This window comes from Echeneis naucrates, chromosome 5, assembly GCF_900963305.1.
Source record: "Echeneis naucrates chromosome 5, fEcheNa1.1, whole genome shotgun sequence".
Lineage (NCBI taxonomy): Eukaryota > Metazoa > Chordata > Actinopteri > Carangiformes > Echeneidae > Echeneis > Echeneis naucrates.
Window position 1 is genome coordinate 8,289,445 of NC_042515.1, and position 22,639 is coordinate 8,312,083.

A 22,639-nucleotide genomic window follows, 5' to 3' on the forward strand; every position below is an offset into this window, starting at 1 on the left:
CCCCCACCCCCCCACCCTCCCCCCCCTGCCCCCCTCCCCCGCCCCCCTGTCAACAGATGCTGGTGTTTGAGGGGTTTGACCAGACCCCCCCCCCACCCCCCCTCCCACCTCCACCACCACCACCACAACCACAGCCGCCACCCCCCCCTCCAAAAAAAGGCCCCTTCTCCTCCGTCCCTTTTTCTCTCCGTCACGTTGGTCTCTCTGTCTCCCTCACATCGGAGAGCTCCTCCGGGGCGGCGGACGGCGGGCTCTCGGCAGCTCGGTGTCCGCTAATCTAGCGCAGCATCCAGGTGATTCAGGCGGAAATGCTCCGTTGTCGGCCGGTGTGCCGCAGGTTCAGCCCTCTCTGTGGTCCTTCTGACTCCGGACGGCAGATCCTGGTTACATGTGCACGATCCGTGAACATACCGCGGTGTTTCCAGTCACTCGTCCGCCGGCGAGGCGCTCATCCTCTCCGCCGTCAGGCCGCGTCTCCTCCGGACAGCCGGTGGTGGAGGTGAAAAAGGAGAAACGTCTCTTTGCAGAAACACGCTGAATGATTTTTGCACTCCCCCGGTTTCTTCTCTGAGGAGCGGACATTGAGATAGACAGCGCTGAAGAGGTGGGGTGGGGCAAAACGGCTCTCACGGAACCCTGGGAACGAAAAAACGCTGGTCAAGTTTTCCGGAACGACACGATTCCTCTTCCGCTTGCACCTTTCAAAATAAAGCCCTGATCAAAACTTGTTTCCATTTGCACTTCGTTACCAGTTCACCTCTACAAACGGCCAAAAATAATGCAGTTTGGACCATTTTATGAATGTTTTGGGAGTGTAAGATGTTCGAGTTTAGTATTCGTTAAAAAATAGCTTTACATATCAAATTGATGAGCATGATTTATATATATTATTGGTTTATTATTATTACTAAAATCAGCGGTCCCCTGGACCAGAGGATGTATATCAGTTGAATTCATATAGTAAAACAACATGGACAATCACAATTAATCATCGTAATAACTTTATTCATATTGCACCTCTTAGAAAGACAGGTTACCAAACTTTTTGACATATGCATATATATATATATATATATACACACACACACACAAATTGATAGATATTGATATTGATTGATATTTTATTTTTGTCAGCAAACATGTTGGAGTTGAAAGTATTGGTGAGAGTTTTCCCACCCTCATATCTCTACATTATCCTCCCTGAGGTTCCTGAGGCTGACAGAGGCAGAAGTACAATGAATGAAATGCAGTGAAGTTAAAGGTATCATTCAATCAATGGAAAAGAACTAAGTAGAATAGTACGTAGCTAGTATGTAGACAGAATGTGCCATCAATGATTTTTTTTTTTTTTTTTTTGTACAAATTCAGAGGTTATTGTACTGAATTATTTTGGCATGCATCATTTAACAAACAAATGAGAGCCAACTGGGGTAACAGTACAATAATCAAATAAATAACTCATACTTACATAAGTGTTGTTTTGTTTTTTGTTTTTTTACCTGAAATAGTCACCAAGGTAGTCCACTATAATTCAATGCTATACTAAACTGAACAACATTGACTCATATTTTCACTTTATGTGATATACATTACAGTAAATATTTTACAAATAATGGCAAAAGTAAAGGAAAAGGTAAATATACAAAAAATCAAATTCTCTACTTGGAGCACATCAATGCGAGATTAATTTGGTGCTTTAATTTGAAGTTGAGGCTGTGGCTTTTTCCGGTTGCCTCCTTGTAATTGCTTGACGCAGGCCCGGATCACATGACGGCCCGGAGCGTCAGGAAGCAGAGGTGCAGAAGGGGAAAGGCGCCCTCTTTGAAGCAAAATGATCATTAACCTATCCATCCAAAAGACAATAATCAATAAGAATAAATGCAAAAATACACCCACACTTGTGAGTAATAATATGGCCTAAACACCAAAACACATGTGGGCAGGTTTATGTTGACTGGAATGTGTAAATTCTTCTGTATGAGTGCTGCCAACCAAACACTACTGTTGTGTGTTAATTCTTAAAAATAACCAGAGGTCTTCTGTGATTAAATGTATCAGCTGTGGCATCACATTTAAAAACGGTCCCATCCACCAAAACCTCACAGTCAAAGCTAGATGACCAACTGGACAGAGCTCCGCAGGGGGCCACAGAGCCCCCCCAGTCCCCCAAAAGACCCTGGTTGTAATTCAGTGTAATTTCTACAGAAGTGTATTGAATTTGTTAGAAATTTGTAGCGCAATATCATCTATTTCCTTAACCCCTATTATTTTAGTTTTTATTGAGCTAATTTCTTCTGAAATTGTATTTCATTCACTGTTTCCAATTTTCTGTGTACATTGATCAATGAACAAAAAAAATAAAGAAATAAAACATCTTAAAATAATAACTTTACCATATCAAAGCTGTATAGTAAGGCTGCAACCAGCAAGTCTTTTCATTGGGATTACTGCTCACAGAAATAATTTTAATAAATCAATTGAATCTGCTTATAGAACATCTTAAAATTGAAAAAAAAACAAAACAAAACAAAACCTTACATTATCCACCATTGAGCAGATATTTTCTGACTTGACCACAAACTTAATAATGCTGGGTTGAAAGTAACCCAAATTGGGTGAAATTGCTAACCCAGTGCTGGGTGCAAAAGTGGCCTAGCCAATGCTGGGTTATTTATACCCAACATGTTAAGTTGAAAATTTGCACCAAGCATGCTGGGTTAATGTTTTTACTCAACAATGGGTAGAAACTACAAATGTTGATGAGTTAAAGCTACCAAAAAATGGGTTGAAAAAACAAAACCGAAGTTCTGGGTTATCAGGTTACCAGCTTAAAAAAAATACAGATTTTACTCACACATTTTTGTGAAGAATGTTACATTGAATTGATTTAATCTTTAATTAATTTGAATTTGATATAAATTACTGCGAAAAGATGAAACAACAAAAATGAAATACTATTCCTAACATTCCTTTTATTGATCATGAAATGTGAAGTTGACTTTTAACACTCAAGTATAAAACTGGCAAAGAAGTACACAATTTATAAAACTGTATTTTAGACTATCTTCATTAAGAAATAAAGACCACTAAAGATTTTTTTTTGTAACATCTAACAGTGTGTCATGAATACTTTAACTTGACTCTTGGAAACTTACTAAGCAGACTTAAGTAGTCAATTACTTTAAAATACCAGAAATCCATCATTCTGATAGCTATAGGGAGCAGTCCATTATGGCAACACACACTGAGATATGACAGTGGCCAAAACTGCAAAAATAAGACTGACAAACAGTATATCATGAATACTTTAACTTGGATCTTGAAAACTTACTAAACAGACTTCCTGGCAACTTGAATGAGGAAGTCACTCACTTCAAATACCAGAAACCTATCATTCTGACACTGTGACTCAAGGCATGCCTCTAACAAATTTTTTAGGTTTTTAGGCTGAAATTTCAGCCATGGCCCAATAAGAGGAATGAGGGAGGTCAAGCAGTTTCCATCCAGCATAACTACAGCACGTGGAATTACAAAAAACCGCGGACACAGTAAACATACCATAATTCATGAATCCTTGCCTTGACTGTAATAATGACAAATGAGCTGTTGTCTGGGTTACTTTTGGGGAAAATAAGGAAAATTTTAAAAAGTGACAAGTCACTGCAATATGCTACTATAAATAGTTCACTAAAATCGCACAGAGCATCGAGCCCAAATGTAAACATACTTTACCCACTATTCTCCATAGACAGACTATACTGCTGCACAGGCTAGCAGAGTTTATAATAGCAGAAGAATTCAAAGTTCAAATAATTATCAACTCAACAACAACACGCTCCTTACTTGACTGGCCTAATAAATAAAAATAAAAAATAAAAAAAGGAATTGTAACGTTACTGAAATTAGCCGCAGCCACAACAGCCTCGTCGCTGTGACACACTGTCATCGTCAAACAAGCCAGAACTAATAAAAAAGCCGTAATATTCGTCCTAACGTTGTAAAATAACGAAATACCTGACTGCAGCTGGAGCTCTCTCCTCTCTGTCTCTTCATTTCTGATGGAGCTGCCAAACTCAGCTGTTTCTGTCAAACATAACGTTTAGCTAGCCTAATGGACGTTAGCATTAGTTAGCTTACGTTACAAGCTAACTGCCCTGTTTCTCACCTTGCTCTACGTTTCTCGTCCCAGCTTCACCTTCACCACATTTTTTTTTTATATTCGTTTATAAAATTTCTTAATCCTTTATTTTCTTATTCTCTTTTCTTTTCCTTTGTTGCTGACCGGTGTGCCAACCGATTCGGTTCCCCCCAAGCATGCTCGACTGAATTGATGACATTATTTATGACGTATAACTTTACTATTGCTTGCCATGACACATCTCTGCTTCTTGGAAATACCCACCGGCTAGTGTCCGTATTTTTCATAATTCACGAACTCGTTGAACACGCGTTTGTCCATTTTACCATAATGAACATACACTCACATGACAAACACTCATCCTGGCCGCCCTTTGGGAAACTGGGTTGGGAATTAGTTTATGTCCTGGGTTAGTTCAAAGTAAGTGCGTGATTTATGCGAAAGTCAATGATCCATTCACTGAACACTTCAAATATTTTTTCCTGGAAGCTGACACATGATCTGCTATCTCTTGCACGACATGCCCATAAAATAGGCTATAGGTCTACATAATTATCATTGATCGATCAACCAGTTAAACTGTAGCATATACGCAACAAAAACTCAGCAACAAAGCGTGGTATTTATTTACTCATAAAAATTATTAATAAATCAACAGGCGTGGACTCGGAGCCAAGAAGAAGAGGTCACGTGGGGTGCTGGAGCCAATCCCAGCTGACTTTGGGTGACACGTCATCACGGTTAGGTCACGTGACGTAAACGTGAAATGGCGAAATAGCGCAAATTTGTGCTGCAACTCAAGCAGCGCTGTGGTGCAGCGCTGTGGTGCAGCGGTAACTCTGCCGCCTCGCACCTAGGTGGGAGGGGTTCGATTCCCGGCTAGGGTTGGTGATGTGAATGTAATGTAATGTAACCCCGTTTGTAATAGACTGTACATATATATACGTGATGTAAATATGTATAGTTGATGTATGTATGACTGTAATGTATGATATGTAATGTAATGGTCCATTCCCGGTGTGGGCACCTGAACGTGTCTACGGAGTTAATTGGTTACGAGTATTGGACTGGGCTAATGCAGATACGGATAAGACCTAGGCCGAACCAGACCAGACGGGTGACGGCACCCCTCCAGGAACGGACAAGACAGGACGCGTCCACAGACTAGACCAGTAAAAGCAAATAAAGGGGACATGTAAAAGACTATTTTTGAGTTACACAAGATTCTTACTTGTTTTCTTCCTAATTGTAACCCCCACACCCCCCCTTCAAAAAGCCCCGCCCCCTTGGTTACTGTTGCTATGCTAGCCTGTTGTCTGATGTTCGGTAGGAAAATGTCCAGTCAGCATCAGTCCAGTGATCAGAAAGGAAAGGAAAGGGAAATAAAGGGTTGAGAAATGTTCTATACAAATGTTTTTTAAAAAGGTGGTGACGGTGAATTTGGGACGAGAAACGTAGAGCAAGGTAAGAAACTGGGCCGTAGCTAAGCTAAGTTTGTAACTAAGCTTGTAAGCTAACTGGCCAGCTCTAATGCTAACGTCCATTAGCCTAGCTTGAATCAAAGCCGACACAAAACCTTATCTTAGACAGAAACAGCTGAGTTTCGTAGCTCCATCAGAAAGGAAGAGATGGAAAGGGCTCCAGCTGCAGTCAGGTAACAGAGACAGTGACATGGGTGGCAGAGGAATTTATTTAACTGGTTGACTTTATTTCTGCACAAAGATATTGACCGCAAATGTAGAAGAAGTACTCCACCACTTCAGACACAACAACACACACAAGGACTGGGACATTACTCGTTGTTAATGTTTTGTGTGTGTGTGTGCAGGCAGACAGACCTGTATTCTGTGATGAGGAGTTGGACCGTGTTGTTGTAAGTGATGTCCACAGAAGACATCCAAATTCTGGCTACAAGCTAATGCCTGTTCCAGGTAATAATACGGCCACATATTCTTAACTGGAACATGTACAGACATGGCCACGATGTATAATCCTCTCCCCACCTGGATTAATTCTAACGATCGTGTCATTCTACATCATACATCTTGGTCGTATTATTACCTGGTGTGTATCACCACGTTTCTTCTTTAAGTACGCACGGTAACATAGCACCTACGCACGACTCAGCAGTAAATCAGCGTAATCACACTGTCCAGACTGTCAGACACACACACTACACGTCCCTTCCTCCACAAACACGTCAAAAGACAAGGAAAAGACGCTCAGGGCAAAACACAAAGTCACGAATGACTGGATAATGAGAACTGATTAAGCAAAAGAAGAAATTATTTATGGGCAAAGTCACACACCTGTAAACACTGGAGCATGGCTTATAAATGGTCCTGCTTCTTGGGTAAAATGTACATATCAACTACATAGAATTCAATAAGGTGATGTTATGACCATGTTTCTCCTTTAGATGGCAGCACAAGCTTTGAACAACTGCCCATTTTATCCCATTATTAGTACATCTACATTTACTTAAGAGCTGAAATGGACACACATTATATTGTAACATCATTGTGGCCCTTAGTAAGGGAAAATGGGCCTTATGTAATAGGTCATGTTATTTAAATCCTTTGTGAAAAATGTCATGTAATGCACTTTTGAAAATTTTTATTTTGGAGGTTAATTTAATCCAAGCTGCCTGATTGGCCAATAATTCCAAAGGAAACATAAAAGCAAAAATTAAAAAGATTAAGATATACGTAAACATAGTTTTATTTGTATAACTGAGGAATAATACAAAAAAAAACATTTTAGGTTAAGTTAAGTTATTTATTGGAAGTCAGTTAAGGCATGAAATTATTCTTACAAATTTAGAGATGAAAAAACATTTTCCTCTTCATAGGTTTTTAAATGTAATCATCAATCATTTAAAATATGATTTTTCAGTGGCTACTTTATTTTATTTTATTTTATTTTATTTTATTTTATTTTATTTGAGGAGGTGGGGGATGGAGGTGGCTAACTGATCAAAAATCACTCAGGACATGAGGATCGGTACCAGGACTGCAGTGAATTGGACCATGAGTAGACCTCTGGACCTCAGTGGATCATGAGTCCAGCTGTGGAGGCAGCAGGAAGACAACCTGACAGGAATATCAACTGCCAACAAGTCTCTCTTTCCACCCCAAAGTAATGTATAAAAGATAATTCTTAAATTGAAATGATCCTTTAGAATAGAAACAAACCTGGTTGTCAGACTTTAGTTCCAAGTGCCTAACTTACTGACTGCAGACTGCACACTGAGCCAAACTGAGCCATTTTGTATGATTGTTTTTTTTTTTTTTTTCTGTTTATTTAAAGCAAAAGGGGTGTGTTTTTTGCCCAATAGCTGCACAAGGCCAATGTGGCTCTAAGCTCATCAGGGTCTTCCTCATCTCTTCCTGTCCATCCAACATCCCCTGAGTGTTTGTCCCAGAGTAAACAGGTTCAAACATTTTCCTGTGAAGGTGGTGACTGAAAAGGTGATACATAACTAAATCTCAGATTAATAATCAGAAATTCAGTTTTTGATCAAGAACAGCAACATAAAAACCCCAAAAACTAAATGGTGTTTGAACAGTCAAAATTTTTGAGCTGGCCTGTGCTGAAGTTGGCCTTTGTATTTTAAAACTTTTGTGTATGCGTGTGTGTGTGTATGCGTGTATGCGTGTGTGTTTCCTGTCAGACATGGACACAAAATAGTGAAATATATGTGTTAGTATGTAAACCAGTACTCATAAGTGGAGATAGTGTGTGTGTATGTGTGTGTGATGTACACTGCCCCCATTCATCTTTGCAACATTTCCTTCCTTTTTTGCTCAGATGGACAGCTCTTTTAGTTATGAAGACATGAATTTATTTTTGTTGTGTCATATCTGTTTTCCTCTGAAACTGTTCATATGGATAATACATATATTTTATTTCATTGGCTCTGATCATTAGAGGCACTATATGACCATTCAGGTGACTTTTTATATTTTTGACTATGCCTTTTTAAGGCAGACATATGTTTATTTTATCTTATTTTTTTTCTGAATGATATGCAATGTAGAGACATGATGATATGTATAACTGACGACGTGACCTGTGACAATTGGCGGCAACCTTATTAAATTCAAAAATACCCCTGGAAAGTATAAGAAAAAAATAATTCAGACATTATTATTATTATTTTATTATTTATACATTATTATAATTATCTATGCATGATTGTATGTAAAATAGCAAATGGTGGGTTCTTCAATGAGCTGGGGTGACTCCCCAATGACATCATTGTGTCTGGTAATATATAAAGACCAGTTCTCAACCATACCTTATCAGAGAACCCCAGCTACTCTGTGCTGTAGTTTGACCATCATGCGTGAAATTGTACATCTGCAAATTGGACAGTGTGGCAACCAAATTGGCTCAAAGGTAACAAATTTTAATTCTTTTTCCACAATTAAAATTGTAATATACATTAGGCCTCACTTTGTTGAAAATATTCAGATTCTTATATGTTCTGTTGATGGTCGTGGCCAACATCAAAAAATACAATATTATTTTAAGTCTAAAATTAATGGCATATATAATCGAAAAACTATAATTGCATAAGAAAGTGAAATGTTTTTCTGAACACTTGCTGAGATAAAATGCAACAGCAAATATCAAACTTAAATTTTTCAGTGACACAACAATTAGATATTTTTAATCAGTCAAAACAATTCCACATTTCCTTGAATTAGCATGCATATTTTGAAATAGTCCTAGTCCTAGTCCTGCATGTTGTTAGTTTTGTATGACACTGGGTGTTCCCTGTCAAGGAAAAGAAAAGATAAGGGCCAAAGCTATATTGACATGGGTGGGACTTTTTTTTTTTTTTCTTTTCTTTATCATGGCTAGCACAAAACAAGAGAGAGGAACTCCAAGATAAAGCCAAATTGACACATCCCCTAATGATATTGTAGTTCTCTAAGAATGAAGCAGTTGTATTAAATGTAATTTGTTTTTATTATTATTATATTATAGAGGATGAATTTTAACACATACAGTCAATTATGTCAATTATACAATTAAAACCTCATCAGTATATTCTTTTTCTTGTTTGAAGTACTGGGTTGTATTAGAAAATAGGTCATCTAATCGAAATTTTGTTACAAGGAACATATTACAAGCATGACACAATACTTGTACTCTGTGTCTTTTTAGTTTTGGGAGGTGATCAGTGAAGAACATGGGATCAATGCAACAGGCATCTATGGGGGAGACAACAAACTCCAGCTGGAGAGACTCAATGTCTACTTCAACGAGGCACACGGTAAAAGAACGGAGTTATGATTTATTTCTAATTCGTTTGATGTGCCCTGCACTCATTACTAATAATGCAGTTGTAACTTGGAAATCTATTTATTTATTATTAAATAATGAAGATTGTTAATCTCAATGGTTTCTTCAGGTGGAAAATATGTGCCCAGGGCCCTGCTTGTTGACCTGGAGCCTGGCACCATGGACAGTATCAGAGGAAGCCGAATCGGAGCTCTCTTTAGGCCGGACAATTTCATCCACGGTGAGATAACTGGAAATAGTCATGGTATAGGGATTCCTCAAGTTTTCTCCCATAATTATCTTGACTTTAATGAGTGTTTTGCAATCATATACACTAATAGAAGGAAACTTCTGTGCTTTGTCCTTTTTTTTTTACATTGTAATTTTTCCTTCATTGCAGAAGATTTTTGCTTCTTTCAAGTGCAGGATTAGATGAATGTTTAAATTTGCATTTCACAGGAAACTCTGGAGCTGGGAATAATTGGGCAAAGGGCCACTACACAGAGGGAGCCGAGCTTGTGGAACAGGTGGTTGACAGAGTGAGAAATGAGAGTGAAAGCTGTGATTGCCTGCAGGGTTTCCAGCTGGTGCACTCATTGGGCGGTGGAACCGGCTCTGGCATGGGAACCCTGATAATCAATAAGATCCGAGAGGAGTACCCCGACCGCATCATGAATAGCTTCAGTGTCATGCCCTCTCCTAAAGTCTCTGATACAGTAGTGGAGCCATACAATGCTACCCTGTCAGTCCACCAACTCCTGGAGAACACAGATGAGACCTACTGCATCGATAACGAGGCCCTCTACGACATCTGCTTCCGTACGCTGAAACTGACAACGCCAACTTACGGGGACCTCAATCACTTGGTTTCCTTGACCATGAGTGGGGTCACAACCTCCTTAAGATTCCCAGGACAGCTCAATGCAGACTTGAGGAAGCTGGCAGTCAACATGGTGCCTTTCCCTCGCCTCCACTTCTTCATGCCAGGCTTTGCCCCCCTGACTGCCCGTGGCAGCCAACAGTACAGGGCCCTCACGGTGCCTGAGCTCACCCAGCAAATGTTTGATTCTCGCAACATGATGACAGCTTGCGACCCGCGGCGAGGGCGATATCTCACAGTTGCAGGTATGTTCCGTGGCAGGATGTCCACCAAAGAGGTAGATGAACAAATGCTTGCAATCCAGCAGAAAAACAGCAACTACTTTGTGGACTGGATCCCACATAATGTCAAGGTTGCCGTGTGTGACATCCCACCACGAGGCCTCAAAATGGCGTCAACCTTCATTGGCAATAATACAGCCATTCAGGAGATATTCCGCCGAGTAGGTGAACAGTTCTCCTTGATGTTCAGACGGAAAGCCTTCCTTCATTGGTATACAGGGGAAGGTATGGATGAAATGGAGTTCACTGAAGCAGAGAGCAACCTCAACGACCTGGTTTCAGAGTATCAACAGTATCAAGATGCCACAGCGGAACAAGATTGGGAAGAAGAGGATGAAGAAGAGGAGGGACCCTCGGCATCAGTGTCAACAAAGGTTCAGAAGATGGAGACAGTGACTGAAACAACCACAGAAACTGTAGATGAGTAGAAGAGATACAGTGCAGTGTGTAGATCTGTGGGGTTGTTGGTCTGAATAGGAGGTCTTATTTTTTTGATTGACTTGATGCCTGTTGATTAGCATAGGCTTTCTTAAGTGTGTTATGACATATTCACACAACAGCGCTTACTGTCTTTTATGTCTTGTTCAAATGATTATTGTTTGCATTTTTCAGAACAAAATTTTAATTTGGTTTTTTCTTTTATTGTAAATAAAATGTTTGCATGTATGTATGGAAAATGTGTATGTTAAACCAGCTCTATATAATCCACAGCCATGAAAATTAAATTGTGACACTTGTGACATAGTCCAGTTTATATTTTATAGTTAGATTATTGCATTTAATGTTTTGTATCAAAGTTATGGGGATAATAAATAAAAGTAAAAACAAAGTAAGCGTATACTCATTACAACACAAGAAACTACCAAAATGTACAATTTCAATCAGTTTCATTACTTGAAGTTAAATTGCAGCTAATTCAAGTTTGCCGTGATGGACAGTGCTCTGACCACAGAGTGACAGCAAAACGAGTTTCCTCCCACTCAGACGAGTCTGGTGCATGGAGATAACCCACAACTTGGCCAGTGTGTGCACTCAGAGATAAGCACAAACTGGCCTGGTAATACTGCTTTAAAGTTGACCACAATTGTGTGTGTCTGTGTGTGTGTGTGCGCCCTTCACTCACACCCTGGGTAGAGGGAATAATACTGTATGTAACCCACATGAATATGGGTTATGACGATGAAGACATATTACATCACAGAATTTACAAGATAGTAATGGGGTCAAGAATTCAACTATAGCACTAAGAAGACTGGGTTAATATTGAACCAAAGAAGGAGTGATCACTTTTGCTGACTTGGCCAAAGCATTGCAGCAGTGTAATGATATGAATCCCAAAAACTTGCATGTTAACAAATCCCGTTTCCCTTCTGGAAAGGCATTACTTGTATTGTTGCATCTCCAATGTGAAGTTAATGATCATAATTTGTTATGTAAGAGCTGTCATGGGAAGCTCTAACCAAGTGCCTGGTAAGAGATAAGGAAACTAGCATGAAGTCAACAGAAATTCCTCATGGCAGTCATACAAAGTGTTTTGGCTTAAAACTATTATTTTACAACCACTTGTCACAGGTTGCTCCTTTCTAATGACCGTAACTATGTCAAATAGTGATTTGTTTTTAATTATACATTATTGATTATAGATGAAGATTATAAGTCTAAATTCTTTTTATCTGGAAAAGAAATATTCCTTTCATATTAATAATTTCAGAACTCAAACTCATCTTGCAGTGTAGAAACCATTACACAACACAATGTCTTGAAAGTCATTCAGACTAGTTTTCAGTAAAAATGGAGAAATGCTCTGCACATTATGCAGAACATCACAGGATATCATACATTTTTGTTGCTAATATCTGTAATGAATACTAACATGTATCTTGTAGCGAAAACTTTATATAAAGTAACAAAAAAATCTGCAAGGATATATTTTAAATAGAGCAGCACGGCATAAAATTAATTATTAGGTTTCTCTAAAGTTAGTTTCCACAGGTGGTGAGCTGCTGTCATTGCTCCAAGGTTGTACATGACAGATTTTAACCTTGACTGAGCTGTATTGTGTAACACTGAAGGTTAAATGGACGACATCAAATCGGTTTGCATTGCTCAGTAGAAACAGTGCAGAGATATAAACCCTTACAAAGCTGTATCTTCAGATGAATGGTTCCCTGCAGGAATTAATTTTATAAAATATGCTTCTCTGCGCTCTGCAGAGGGCTGAACTTTAGTCGAGTGAGGCGCGAGACTGTCGGAAATGCGTCACGTGGTCATGTGACTGCGCCAGTGCAGGGGGAGGAGACTCAGGGTTGTCTTTGAAAGTGAATGAAGGAGTTCGGCCAGTGTGACAGCGTCTCCTTTCCAGCTGATCCACATCCACATCCGCATCCTCCGCCACATCGCTAAAACCATGAAAATCTGGACCTCAGAGCACATTTTCAAGTGAGTAAGAGGGATTGTGTTTGTGTGTTTTTGCTTCGTTCATACCGATGGTTGTGTGCGAAGTAGAGACGAGCCGGCTTCACCGCGTAGCCCCGGCTAAGAACCGGGGCGAGTCGGCTTCTTACTTAATCACGTGAACCACCATTAAGCTTTTTCTTTTCTTTTTTTTTTCCAATAAATTTTACAAGATTAAGATGGCGACCCAAACAAAGAAGACGTTCAGTCGTTCAATGTCTGTTCCCGTTTTGTAGTTGAAAATTACTGCAGAGTTACATAAGTCAGGTCTAGACTGGCGCGTGACCTTTTCCCTACACTGAACCGCTCGTGGTTGCGTCATAAAGCAGCGCCGGCGCGTCTCCGTGGCAACCACCCAACAATGCGTTCGACCGGAAAGAATCTTTATTACTTTATTCTTCGTTGCATTTGTAACTATTTATTTATGTAATCTTACTGTGTTTTTGTTTTTTGGTTTTTTTGTTCTTCCAGCCATCCTTGGGAGACAGTTACCAAGGCTGCTATGCAGAAGTACCCCAACCCCATGAACCCCAGCGTGATTGGAGTGGATGTTTTGGATAGAGGCATTGACAAACACGGACGACTCCACAGTAAAAGACTGCTCAGCACAGAGTGGGGCCTTCCATCTATAGTAAAATCTGTGAGTGTAATTAGGACTAGTCAGCAGGTTGACATTGTAGTTACCATATTTCTGCAGCTACTTACATGTTAACATGTGACTGAATGGAGAAACATTTCACCTCATGTTTGTTCTCATGCTCTGAGTGCTTCTCTTAAAGGTTATCTACTCAGCAGTAATGATATGACTGTCCCAAAATATACATTGATAACAAAATGCTACATCTTCCCATTTTGGGGTGATAAATTGTCTTGAAATCATTTTAAAAGTCATATTATTAAAAACCACATGAGAAAGCAGTTATAGGCTCAGTCAGTTTAGGACCAGAGGTAACGCTCTCCAGCCAATATGTGTGACCTGAACCCATAAGGCTATTTCTGTTCAGGGGTATCAGCAGCAGCAGCAGACGTGATTGCTGAGCGGAGTCTGGTTAGGATTTGTGTCATAGCTTGTGTTGTAAAGGACACCGTAGTGCCATTTCTGTCATTCCCAAGGTGCATGACGGCATGTGATGTAACTTTCCATCTCTGTGTCAGCTCTGCTGGATCTGGAGGTCACTAACACAGAGCAGTCACAGAGGCTCTCGGATTTCAGCAACATGTCATTTGAACTTTCCTCTAATTTCTTTGACTTATTGAACGCAGTAGTGAAAAGACTGGAGAGAGGTAATATTCTATTACTCAGGTTTGAACCTATGCAAACATTTCGCAATCAAATGCTGGTCTGTAGTGCTGAACTTTACTGTTTATGGACAGCCTGTTTTATTGCAAGGACATTCTAGGAAATAGGCACAGACTGTCCCGGTGATTGATGGCATATTACCATAACCCTTAATCAGATTGTGCCAAAGTCAATCACTCCTGAGACTCAGTGTGTGTAGATTTGAAGTCCTGTGAAAATAACTTTCTGTGACATCAGCTTTGTTCTTTGAGCTTACAACATTTAAAGGAATCTTGATAGACAACCCCAGAATCACTTTGAAGCTCAAGCTCGTCAAACAGAGACCTACCACTGTGAGAAAACTCCTGGTAGTAGAAGTGGCGGTAGCTGACTGTTAATAAAAAAGAAATCTTAAATAACAAACTAACAAACAGTAAATTACATAGTGTGGGGACTCATTTAACAAATTTGTGGTGTGACTAATTCAGATTTACTGTATGTAATTCAAATGTAATTTGACCTGTTACAAAACCACTTTGAGAGTCATTTGATGAGCTGTGTGTTTATGGTATCCAGGAAGTAAAACATTATATACTTATTATTAGTTATAGGGTGTGGCATAGCTAACCCAGCAAAAAATAAATCAGAACAAGTAAATAGTAAAATTAAAGCACAGATAAGAAATGGATAGAAAAATGTAAAATTATATCAGCAGTTAATTTCCCTTTATAGTAAAGTGTGTCTTTTTTTTTTTTTTGTCTCCAGATCATTGGTAACGCACGAACATACACATATGTTCAGGAACACTCGGTTGTGGATCCCAAAGAAAAACTCTTTGAACTTCAGTCCACAAATGTGAGTATTCATTAAAAATACTCCCCTATTTAGAGATTAATGTTGAGAATTTTTTAATGTTGAACACTTTAGGTAGAGTGAGAGTTCAATGTACCTTAATGTAAATGTGACCGTATAACTTTTAATGGGTAGATAAATTAACAGTGGGTTGTTTGGGTTTTTTTTTTTTTATAAATCTGTGCTGGACACTATGTTAGCCTGATGTACTATCATCTGAAATAGGATACAACTGTGGGACATAATGTTGGCAAGGAGAAACAGGTTTTGAATCTCACGAAGAGTTAGTATAATTTTTAAAAGATTATTTTTACATTACTTTTTTTTTTTTTTAACAGACCCTTTCAGGTCTTTATGGAGCATTTTGTATTTTTAATGTGTCAACCATAAACACCCATATCACATCTAGATCCACAATCTGCGACTTCTGTTTGACTGTATGTATACTTTGAAGTTATGTGAAATACTGAGACACCTCTGGAATTAGTCCTGCCGATTACACACAGCAGGACCATTATCAATAATTTTTCATGTTCAAAATGTTTTTCCATCTTCTAGCTTTGATATGTTTTCTATTTATTACTAATACATTTCTTAAATTATTTCCTTCATAGATTACATTTACAAATATGGTGTCTGTGGATGAGAAGTTAACATACAAACCACACCCAGAGGATCCAGAGAAGTAAGTTTTTACTTAGTGGTAATTTTAAAATTGCAATGAATAAGCACACTGTTTGGCCATTTGAGGCAACTTTTGACCATTTCTTTTGGAAAAACCATTTCTTCTTCAGAACGGTACTGACACAAGAGGCTATCATCTCTGTGAAAGGAGTCAGTCTCAGCAGTTACCTGGAGGGAGTTATGGCCAGCAGTATCTCTACTAATGCTGGAAAGGTAAGAAATGCCTCAAAATTATATCCTGAGTAGGACCCATGATATTTGTTAGGTTTATCTCTGCAGTTCGACACACGAAAAACAAAACTAAAACACATTTGCTTTAAAGTGTGTCATTGGTTCCTGACGATTTTGGCTTGTGACCCCTTCGGATTGTTACAACTTTATTGTAAAGCCCTTAACAGTTTAACCAAAGCTTGACTCTCCCTTTTCAGGAATGTTCACCCTGAAAACCCTGACATTATGAAAAATATCCAGTATCTCACAAAGCAACATTTACAGAAGGCCCAGTGACCCAGCTGACTGATTTTTTTATTTATTTATTTTTTTTCCTTCTAGTAATCATCCTGTGACCCTTAAAATTTATTCATCTCTTTCTTGATCGCAAACTTCAGTGCAAGTCCTGTTTGCAGTTTGATGTAATTCTCTTTGTATCTCCCCATATAGACTGATGCTTTACATTTTTCCTTCATCAGGGCCGTGAAGCCATGGAGTGGGTAATCAGGCGGTTGAATGCCGAAATTGAGGAGCTTGCCGCAACAGCACGTGGGACCATGCGCACCCCAATGGCTGCTGCAGTCACAGAAAAATGACACCTGCCTCCATTTACTAGTAAAATCTGAGAGAAACTGCACTTGGGTGCAACCAGCCTCCCTTTGTGATGCACTGATGCTGCTTTGGTGCTCTGGGTTTTTGTGTTATATAACTACATCATATACTTTACTATCTACATTAGATAATATTTAACAGCACCTTGTTGTATCATAAAGTTCCTGTGAAGCGTTTTTCAGGAGATGCTGCTTGACAGGTTTGCAGTGGTTGAGAGAGTTGGAAAGGAAACATGGGTGGCGCACTCAGGGACACAGTCAGGTTTACTTGTGTAAGAGCTATCGCTCCATCAATGTTTTCTCAGGGGACCTCAGTCATATCATGACACTCTGTATTAGGCTATTTTCGTTTGCAAGCCTGAATATAAACTTATATTGTTGTTCTGCAATAACTAATTTTGTATTTAAGGTAGGGATCAAGGTACCTGGCTATATTTATGTTTTCAACAACTGAATATAAAAGACCTTCACAAATAAGTGTAACAGTAAAATCTTGTTTTCTGAACTAAACAGTTTTACTGATAGACATGGGCATCGTACCTCAGCATGTCTTTTCAGAGTAAAGTCTGGGACCTTTTGTAGTAACTTTTACTTACTTAATAAATAATATTATGATAAATAAAAGATGCTAAATATGCTGAGCGATTTAATAAATTGTGAATGTGAGAGGAAAGAGAGTGAATGTGCTATTTTGAGAAGGTCTTTATGGTGGACAAAGAAGTGTGGTAAAAGTGAACACTAGTTTAATTAGTTTATACATACATTTTTTTGTCTATACCTACAACAAGACTATTTACAGCAGTTTATTTTCAGCAGAGTTGATTGTGGCTTGGGTTGACCACTGAGAAATGTGATATCTCGTACTTTAGTCGAAACTTGTTACGAATACATTTTGTCTGGGTGCCTCTTAAAAAGAAATGTTCTCATCATTTATAGAATGTGTTAAATATTTAAATGTGTTTAATAGAAGTCATTTTGCCAGAAAATTTAATAATTAAGGCATGTGATCAGAATGAACAGTTTTGGTTGCTGTTACAATGAAAATCAAATATATTCTGAGAATTTAATGTTCTGTTTTAGTTATACAATATTTAACATGCAATTAGTATTTATTAAAAAAATTAATAGTTATTTTATTTTCAACTAGCAGTGTGGTCTGTTTATAAACATCCAGTGTGTATTTTTATGTTGAAATAAGCTAGTTTGACTGAGCTCGTAGGAAGTTCAGTAAAATTGCTAAAATGAATGCATTCCAAGTCGCTCTAGATGGTGGCCTGTTTGTTCTCTGTATCATCTGAGTTCAAACACTGAAGCAATTATTTTTCATACTGTGTGAGGCCAAGGTGTGGACCAGTATAACTGCATTCTTTGAATATTTATCACTTGGTGGCGTTGATGTTGCATGTTTGAAACGTAACTGATGCCACGCTGTGGCCAAATAGCAGACTTCAAAAGAAAGATTCTGTGATATGTCATCTAGAAACATAAGTCAAGTGTTGCCTTGACAAAAGCTGTCGCCAAACTTTAATAAAATCTTGCCATTTTTAAGATTAAAAAAAGTGTGAAAGGAATCATTCAAAATAAAGTTGCATAAAATTTTTGTCAGTGCCCTCTTGTTTATGTATAGTGATTGCATTGTTCGTTGTCGAAATTTATTTTGCTGTCAGTTCCTGTGAAAAATTTGCATTCAGGTAGTTAAAACTACACCCAATCAAGTACAGTTCAGAAAAGTTTGCTATATATAGAAAAATTGTAATCTTAGGAATATACTTTGTATAATAAATAAGCATTTAACTGGCTTGTGTGGTATAAGAAATTATGCAAGACCTGTTACAAGAATTATGAGCCAATTTTGAGGCACATAATGGAAACCAAATATATATATATATATATCTGGGTTATTGGAGGAAGTATACACAGTATACTGGAGTGTGGTGATTATGAACCAGGGATAAGATGCTCCATCAGCTTCTGTGGGAGAAAAGCAGGATGAGGGTCATTCCCAGAGGACGGCAGTAATGCAGTAATTGGGGATACAAGCTGCGGGTAAAAGAAGACGAAGAAGAACAAGAAGGAACCTTTGGAAGAATTGAGACTTCAACTAAATCGAGAGAGAACAAATACGTTGAAAACACAATGTGCCCAAAAAACACACGAATGAAACACTGGAGTGTGTAAAGTCTCAAAGCCTGCGGAAATCAATTGACGTCATTTTCATATGGGAAAACATTAGTCTTCGTACTTCACGAGGCCAGAAATGTAATGTCACGGCTCTCAGTGTAAAATAATATAAATGCATATCTGTGTATGTTTTTTTATATCATATGTAAATTAATATATATTAAATATAAAACCACACTTACGAAAGTGCGGCAATCTCCTCTCTATCGACGCGTTGAACGTATTTGTCATCAGCCAATCAGGAGCGAGTACACGGCATTCTCTCAGCCAATCAGAAGCAGGGATTTATTTAAAGGTTTTGAACGGAGGGACGTTTGAAACCAAACCGGCAGCCTCCAGAAGTGTCAGCCACCGCGCTTGGAGCCGTTTCTGGCCTGTTTATACGTGTGCTTAACTTCGGTTTTTTTATTTAGGCAACTTTAAAATTGCCTTGGAAGGGACTGGCCAAGCGATAGGGGAACTAAAGAAGTTATTTCAAGCTTAAATGCGATAATAACACCGAGTATATGTGGCGGAGGACAGCAGCTCCCTGAGCCGACGTAGCTGCTAGCTAGCGAGGGTAGCTCACCTTAGCTCCTTTAGCCCTTTAGCTCCTTTGGGTCCTTTGGGTCCTTTTAATTCTGGATAAATCGTCGGAAGGTGATTGCTCCCGATTATTGTGCAATAATATATATAGGTAAGTGTTTTTTCTCCTTATTTACATGATTTTTTTTATATGGTGTGGTGTTTAACTCTGCTTAGTTCGGGCGTTTGGAAACGTTAGGTACCGCAACCATGCAACGTTATTTATCTTTATTTATCTATTTCACTATGTAGACATTTGTCTTCTCTGAATATCAAATGTTTATGATTAGTTAGATTTGAAATGAAACTGCATTTTCCTTTCCCTTAGAGTATGGACTCTGCTGCCAGGCTCAGGCTAACAAAGGACATGAAACTTCCAAGGCCTGAGGCGAAGGTGATGCACAACATTGCAAGATAGGAAATCAATATCAATATGTGTTGTTACGAAATGAGAAACAATGTTTCTCTGCAAGAGAATGATTACAATGAATGAATGAATGATAGAAGTGTGGAAAAGATGGAGGATTTATGCTGCTTTGTAACAGAGGAATACAGCTTTCAAATCTGTGTCTTATATCCATTTAATTATAGTTGAGCGGTGACGGACCAAAGCGGATTCCTGTGTCACAGTCACAGGTGACTCAGATGGCTGTAGTCCCACCAACTCAGCATCAGCGGGTCCTGGGTATGTCAAATGGACCTCAGCGCATCCAGCGACCTGTGAGCCAGCCGAAGCCAGTACCTCATAACTCTGCTGCAGTCAAGGTGACTCAACCTTCTGATCAGAATGTGAACCCTGCTACTCCGAATGTAAATCCTGCACCACAGCCCAAACCTGGTTCCCTACAAAACCAGCCAAAGACACATTCATCCAAGGGGAACCATGAGCTAGCCAAACCATCAGAATCAGGAGTGCTGGAGAAGCAACAGAGTAAGCATTATATACATTTGGACTAATCAGTGTCTTTTGTGTGTGTGTGTGTGTGTATATATATATAGGGATGCTCTGATCATCTTTTTTGGGGTTGAATAACAATCGCTAGAATCAGTATCTGCCATTATGAATCACAGGAAGGGTGGAGGTGGTAGGAACAGTGCTATTAAAATGTTGTTGACTTCCACCACTAGGAATTTCATTCTCACATACACTGTATATAGCGAGTTTGATGTCTTTCAGATATATTGATCCATCGAAATGTCCCTAGCTGTATGTAAGCTAATGTTTGTATCTAAAATTTATTTTTCCTACCTTTTTAGACAAAGCTGCTAAGAATGATTCTGACTCCTCTGCGTCAAAGTATGTCTGATAGGTGTATTTATTATTTTCTCATATCAACTTTTATAAGATCATACATTTTGATGCTGTATTTTTGCAACTTACACATTTCTGCTGTCACAGGACGCGATGGAGTCTGGAAAACTTTGACATTGGTCGACCCTTGGGAAAAGGTAAATTTGGCAATGTCTACTTGGCCAGAGAGCGACAAAGTAAGTTCATTTTGGCCCTGAAGGTGCTCTTCAAGAAGCAGCTGGAGAAAGCTGGAGTGGAGCACCAGCTGAGGAGAGAGGTGGAGATCCAGTCTCATCTCAGGTAACCCTAACTCGAAATGTCACCATAATCCAAGTGACTGGCCTTTTTGACCGCTGGGTCAGGTGTCTAAACAAAATTTCTTGTTGAATTTTTCATCTGCGTCTTGCAGGCACCCCAATATCTTACGCCTCTATGGCTACTTCCATGATGCATCTCGTGTTTATCTCATCCTTGAGTTTGCACCAAAGGGAGAACTTTACAGTGAGCTACAGCGGTGTGGAAGTTTTACTGAGGACAGAAGTGCCACAGTAAGTCTGCCAGTTTTACACCATTTTGAAATTGATGCATGAAAATGTATAAAAGTTGGATTCACCAAGCTATGTTCCTTATGTGCTTTGCTAGTACATCATGGAGTTGGCAGATGCCCTCAACTATTGCCACACCAAGAAGGTTATCCATAGGGACATCAAGCCAGAGAACCTGCTTCTTGGGGCCAATGGCGAGCTGAAGATTGCAGATTTTGGCTGGTCTGTTCACACACCATCTTCCAGGTATCCACGTATGCCATTTTACAGTGCTCATATTTTTTTGTTATTTTGTTTGTTTGTTTTGTTTGTTGTTTTGTTTTGTTGTATAATGAATCGGTGGAGACTTGAAATTAATCTCTCATTGAAGTGGTTGACTTGTTTAGCTTTTTTTATAAGGGCTTAGGTTAGAAAATTCCAATGTTTTGTGTACAAGACTTTCACAGTAATATTACAGCGAAATGACAGTATATTTAAATGTAGCAATCCTGTTTATATTTTTCAGGAGATCCACTCTTTGTGGAACATTGGACTACTTGCCTCCAGAAATGATTGAGGGAAAGACTCATGATGAAAAAGTGGACCTGTGGAGCCTGGGTGTCCTCTGCTATGAGTTCCTTGTTGGAAAACCCCCTTTTGAAGCAAAAACTCATGAAGACACATACCGCAGAATATCAAGGGTAAGGCAAGAATACCTAGACACTCCAGCAACTGGAAGATAGTATCTTAACCACAACATTATTGAGCATTTGTAGGCTTTTTTTGTACTGAACAGTCAAAGCAGAAACCTATAATTAGTAGACCTTTCAACTGAACATTCGGTGAAAGTGCCAGATTTCTTTTATATATTATAATGTCTTTGAATTAATAATCATCATAGTTACTATTGCGAGTCATATTCAAAGAAAAATGGGGCTCATACTCTGCAAACCCCCTCCCTTTTTTTTGGTTGCAGGTGGAGTATACTTATCCTGCACAATTTAACGTCAGCGCTGGAGCCAAAGACCTGGTTTCCCGGCTGTTGAAGCACAACCCCATGCACAGACTGCCCATCCAGGGAGTCCTCTGCCACCCTTGGGTGGTTGAATGTTCAACTAAGAAGCCGACAACCCTGAACAATGATGAACTCCGTCAGTGAGCCATTTGGGTTGGAGTATCAGTGTCACAGTGATTGGCTGATTGGGAACATTTGAATCTTCCTGTACTACTATATTGACCATCAGATCGCTTCATGTGGATGATCTTGTCTGCAGGTATTTTGAGCCACTTGTTATTTTTTTCTTCTCCTTTAGAGTTCTTTGTCTTACAATGGCATCTTACTGCCTGTAAATATTTTTATGTAATTATGAAAGTTTTATAAAAATGTTTTTGAATGCC

General features: G+C 39.0%; 3 protein-coding genes across 13 annotated transcripts; all 3 read left to right on the plus strand.

The window, feature by feature from the left end:
* Positions 1 to 8,451: 8,451 nt before the first annotated feature.
* tubb1 (tubulin, beta 1 class VI) lies at positions 8,452 to 11,408 on the plus strand. Of its 10 annotated transcripts, none has more exons than XM_029501241.1 (5): positions 8,452 to 8,539; positions 9,314 to 9,422; positions 9,561 to 9,671; positions 9,890 to 10,238; positions 10,713 to 11,408. In XM_029501241.1, the coding sequence occupies exons 1-5, from the start codon at positions 8,483 to 8,485 to the stop codon at positions 11,017 to 11,019; spliced, it is 933 nt and encodes a 310-aa protein (XP_029357101.1). In that variant the 5' UTR covers positions 8,452 to 8,482; the 3' UTR covers positions 11,020 to 11,408. The 10 variants fall into 10 exon arrangements, with proteins under 10 accessions (XP_029357101.1, XP_029357102.1, XP_029357104.1 ...); XM_029501242.1 differs by having other exon boundaries at positions 9,890 to 10,205; positions 10,707 to 11,408; XM_029501244.1 differs by having other exon boundaries at positions 9,890 to 10,017; positions 10,741 to 11,408.
* A 1,483-nt stretch (positions 11,409 to 12,891) lies between these two features.
* Positions 12,892 to 18,302, plus strand: prelid3b (PRELI domain containing 3). Of its 2 annotated transcripts, XM_029502676.1 has the most exons (6): positions 12,892 to 13,030; positions 13,517 to 13,685; positions 15,090 to 15,179; positions 15,791 to 15,861; positions 15,971 to 16,073; positions 16,550 to 18,300. In XM_029502676.1, the coding sequence occupies exons 1-6, from the start codon at positions 12,999 to 13,001 to the stop codon at positions 16,664 to 16,666; spliced, it is 582 nt and encodes a 193-aa protein (XP_029358536.1). In that variant the 5' UTR covers positions 12,892 to 12,998; the 3' UTR covers positions 16,667 to 18,300. The 2 variants fall into 2 exon arrangements, with proteins under 2 accessions (XP_029358536.1, XP_029358537.1); XM_029502677.1 differs by lacking the exon at positions 15,090 to 15,179 and having other exon boundaries at positions 16,550 to 18,302.
* A 902-nt stretch (positions 18,303 to 19,204) lies between these two features.
* Positions 19,205 to 22,639, plus strand: aurka (aurora kinase A). Its single transcript, XM_029502675.1, has 9 exons — positions 19,205 to 19,538; positions 19,755 to 19,820; positions 20,018 to 20,357; positions 20,684 to 20,723; positions 20,826 to 21,017; positions 21,127 to 21,265; positions 21,360 to 21,508; positions 21,768 to 21,942; positions 22,218 to 22,639. Exons 2-9 carry the CDS (start codon positions 19,758 to 19,760, stop codon positions 22,398 to 22,400), a joined length of 1,281 nt encoding a protein of 426 aa, XP_029358535.1. The 5' UTR covers positions 19,205 to 19,538; positions 19,755 to 19,757; the 3' UTR covers positions 22,401 to 22,639.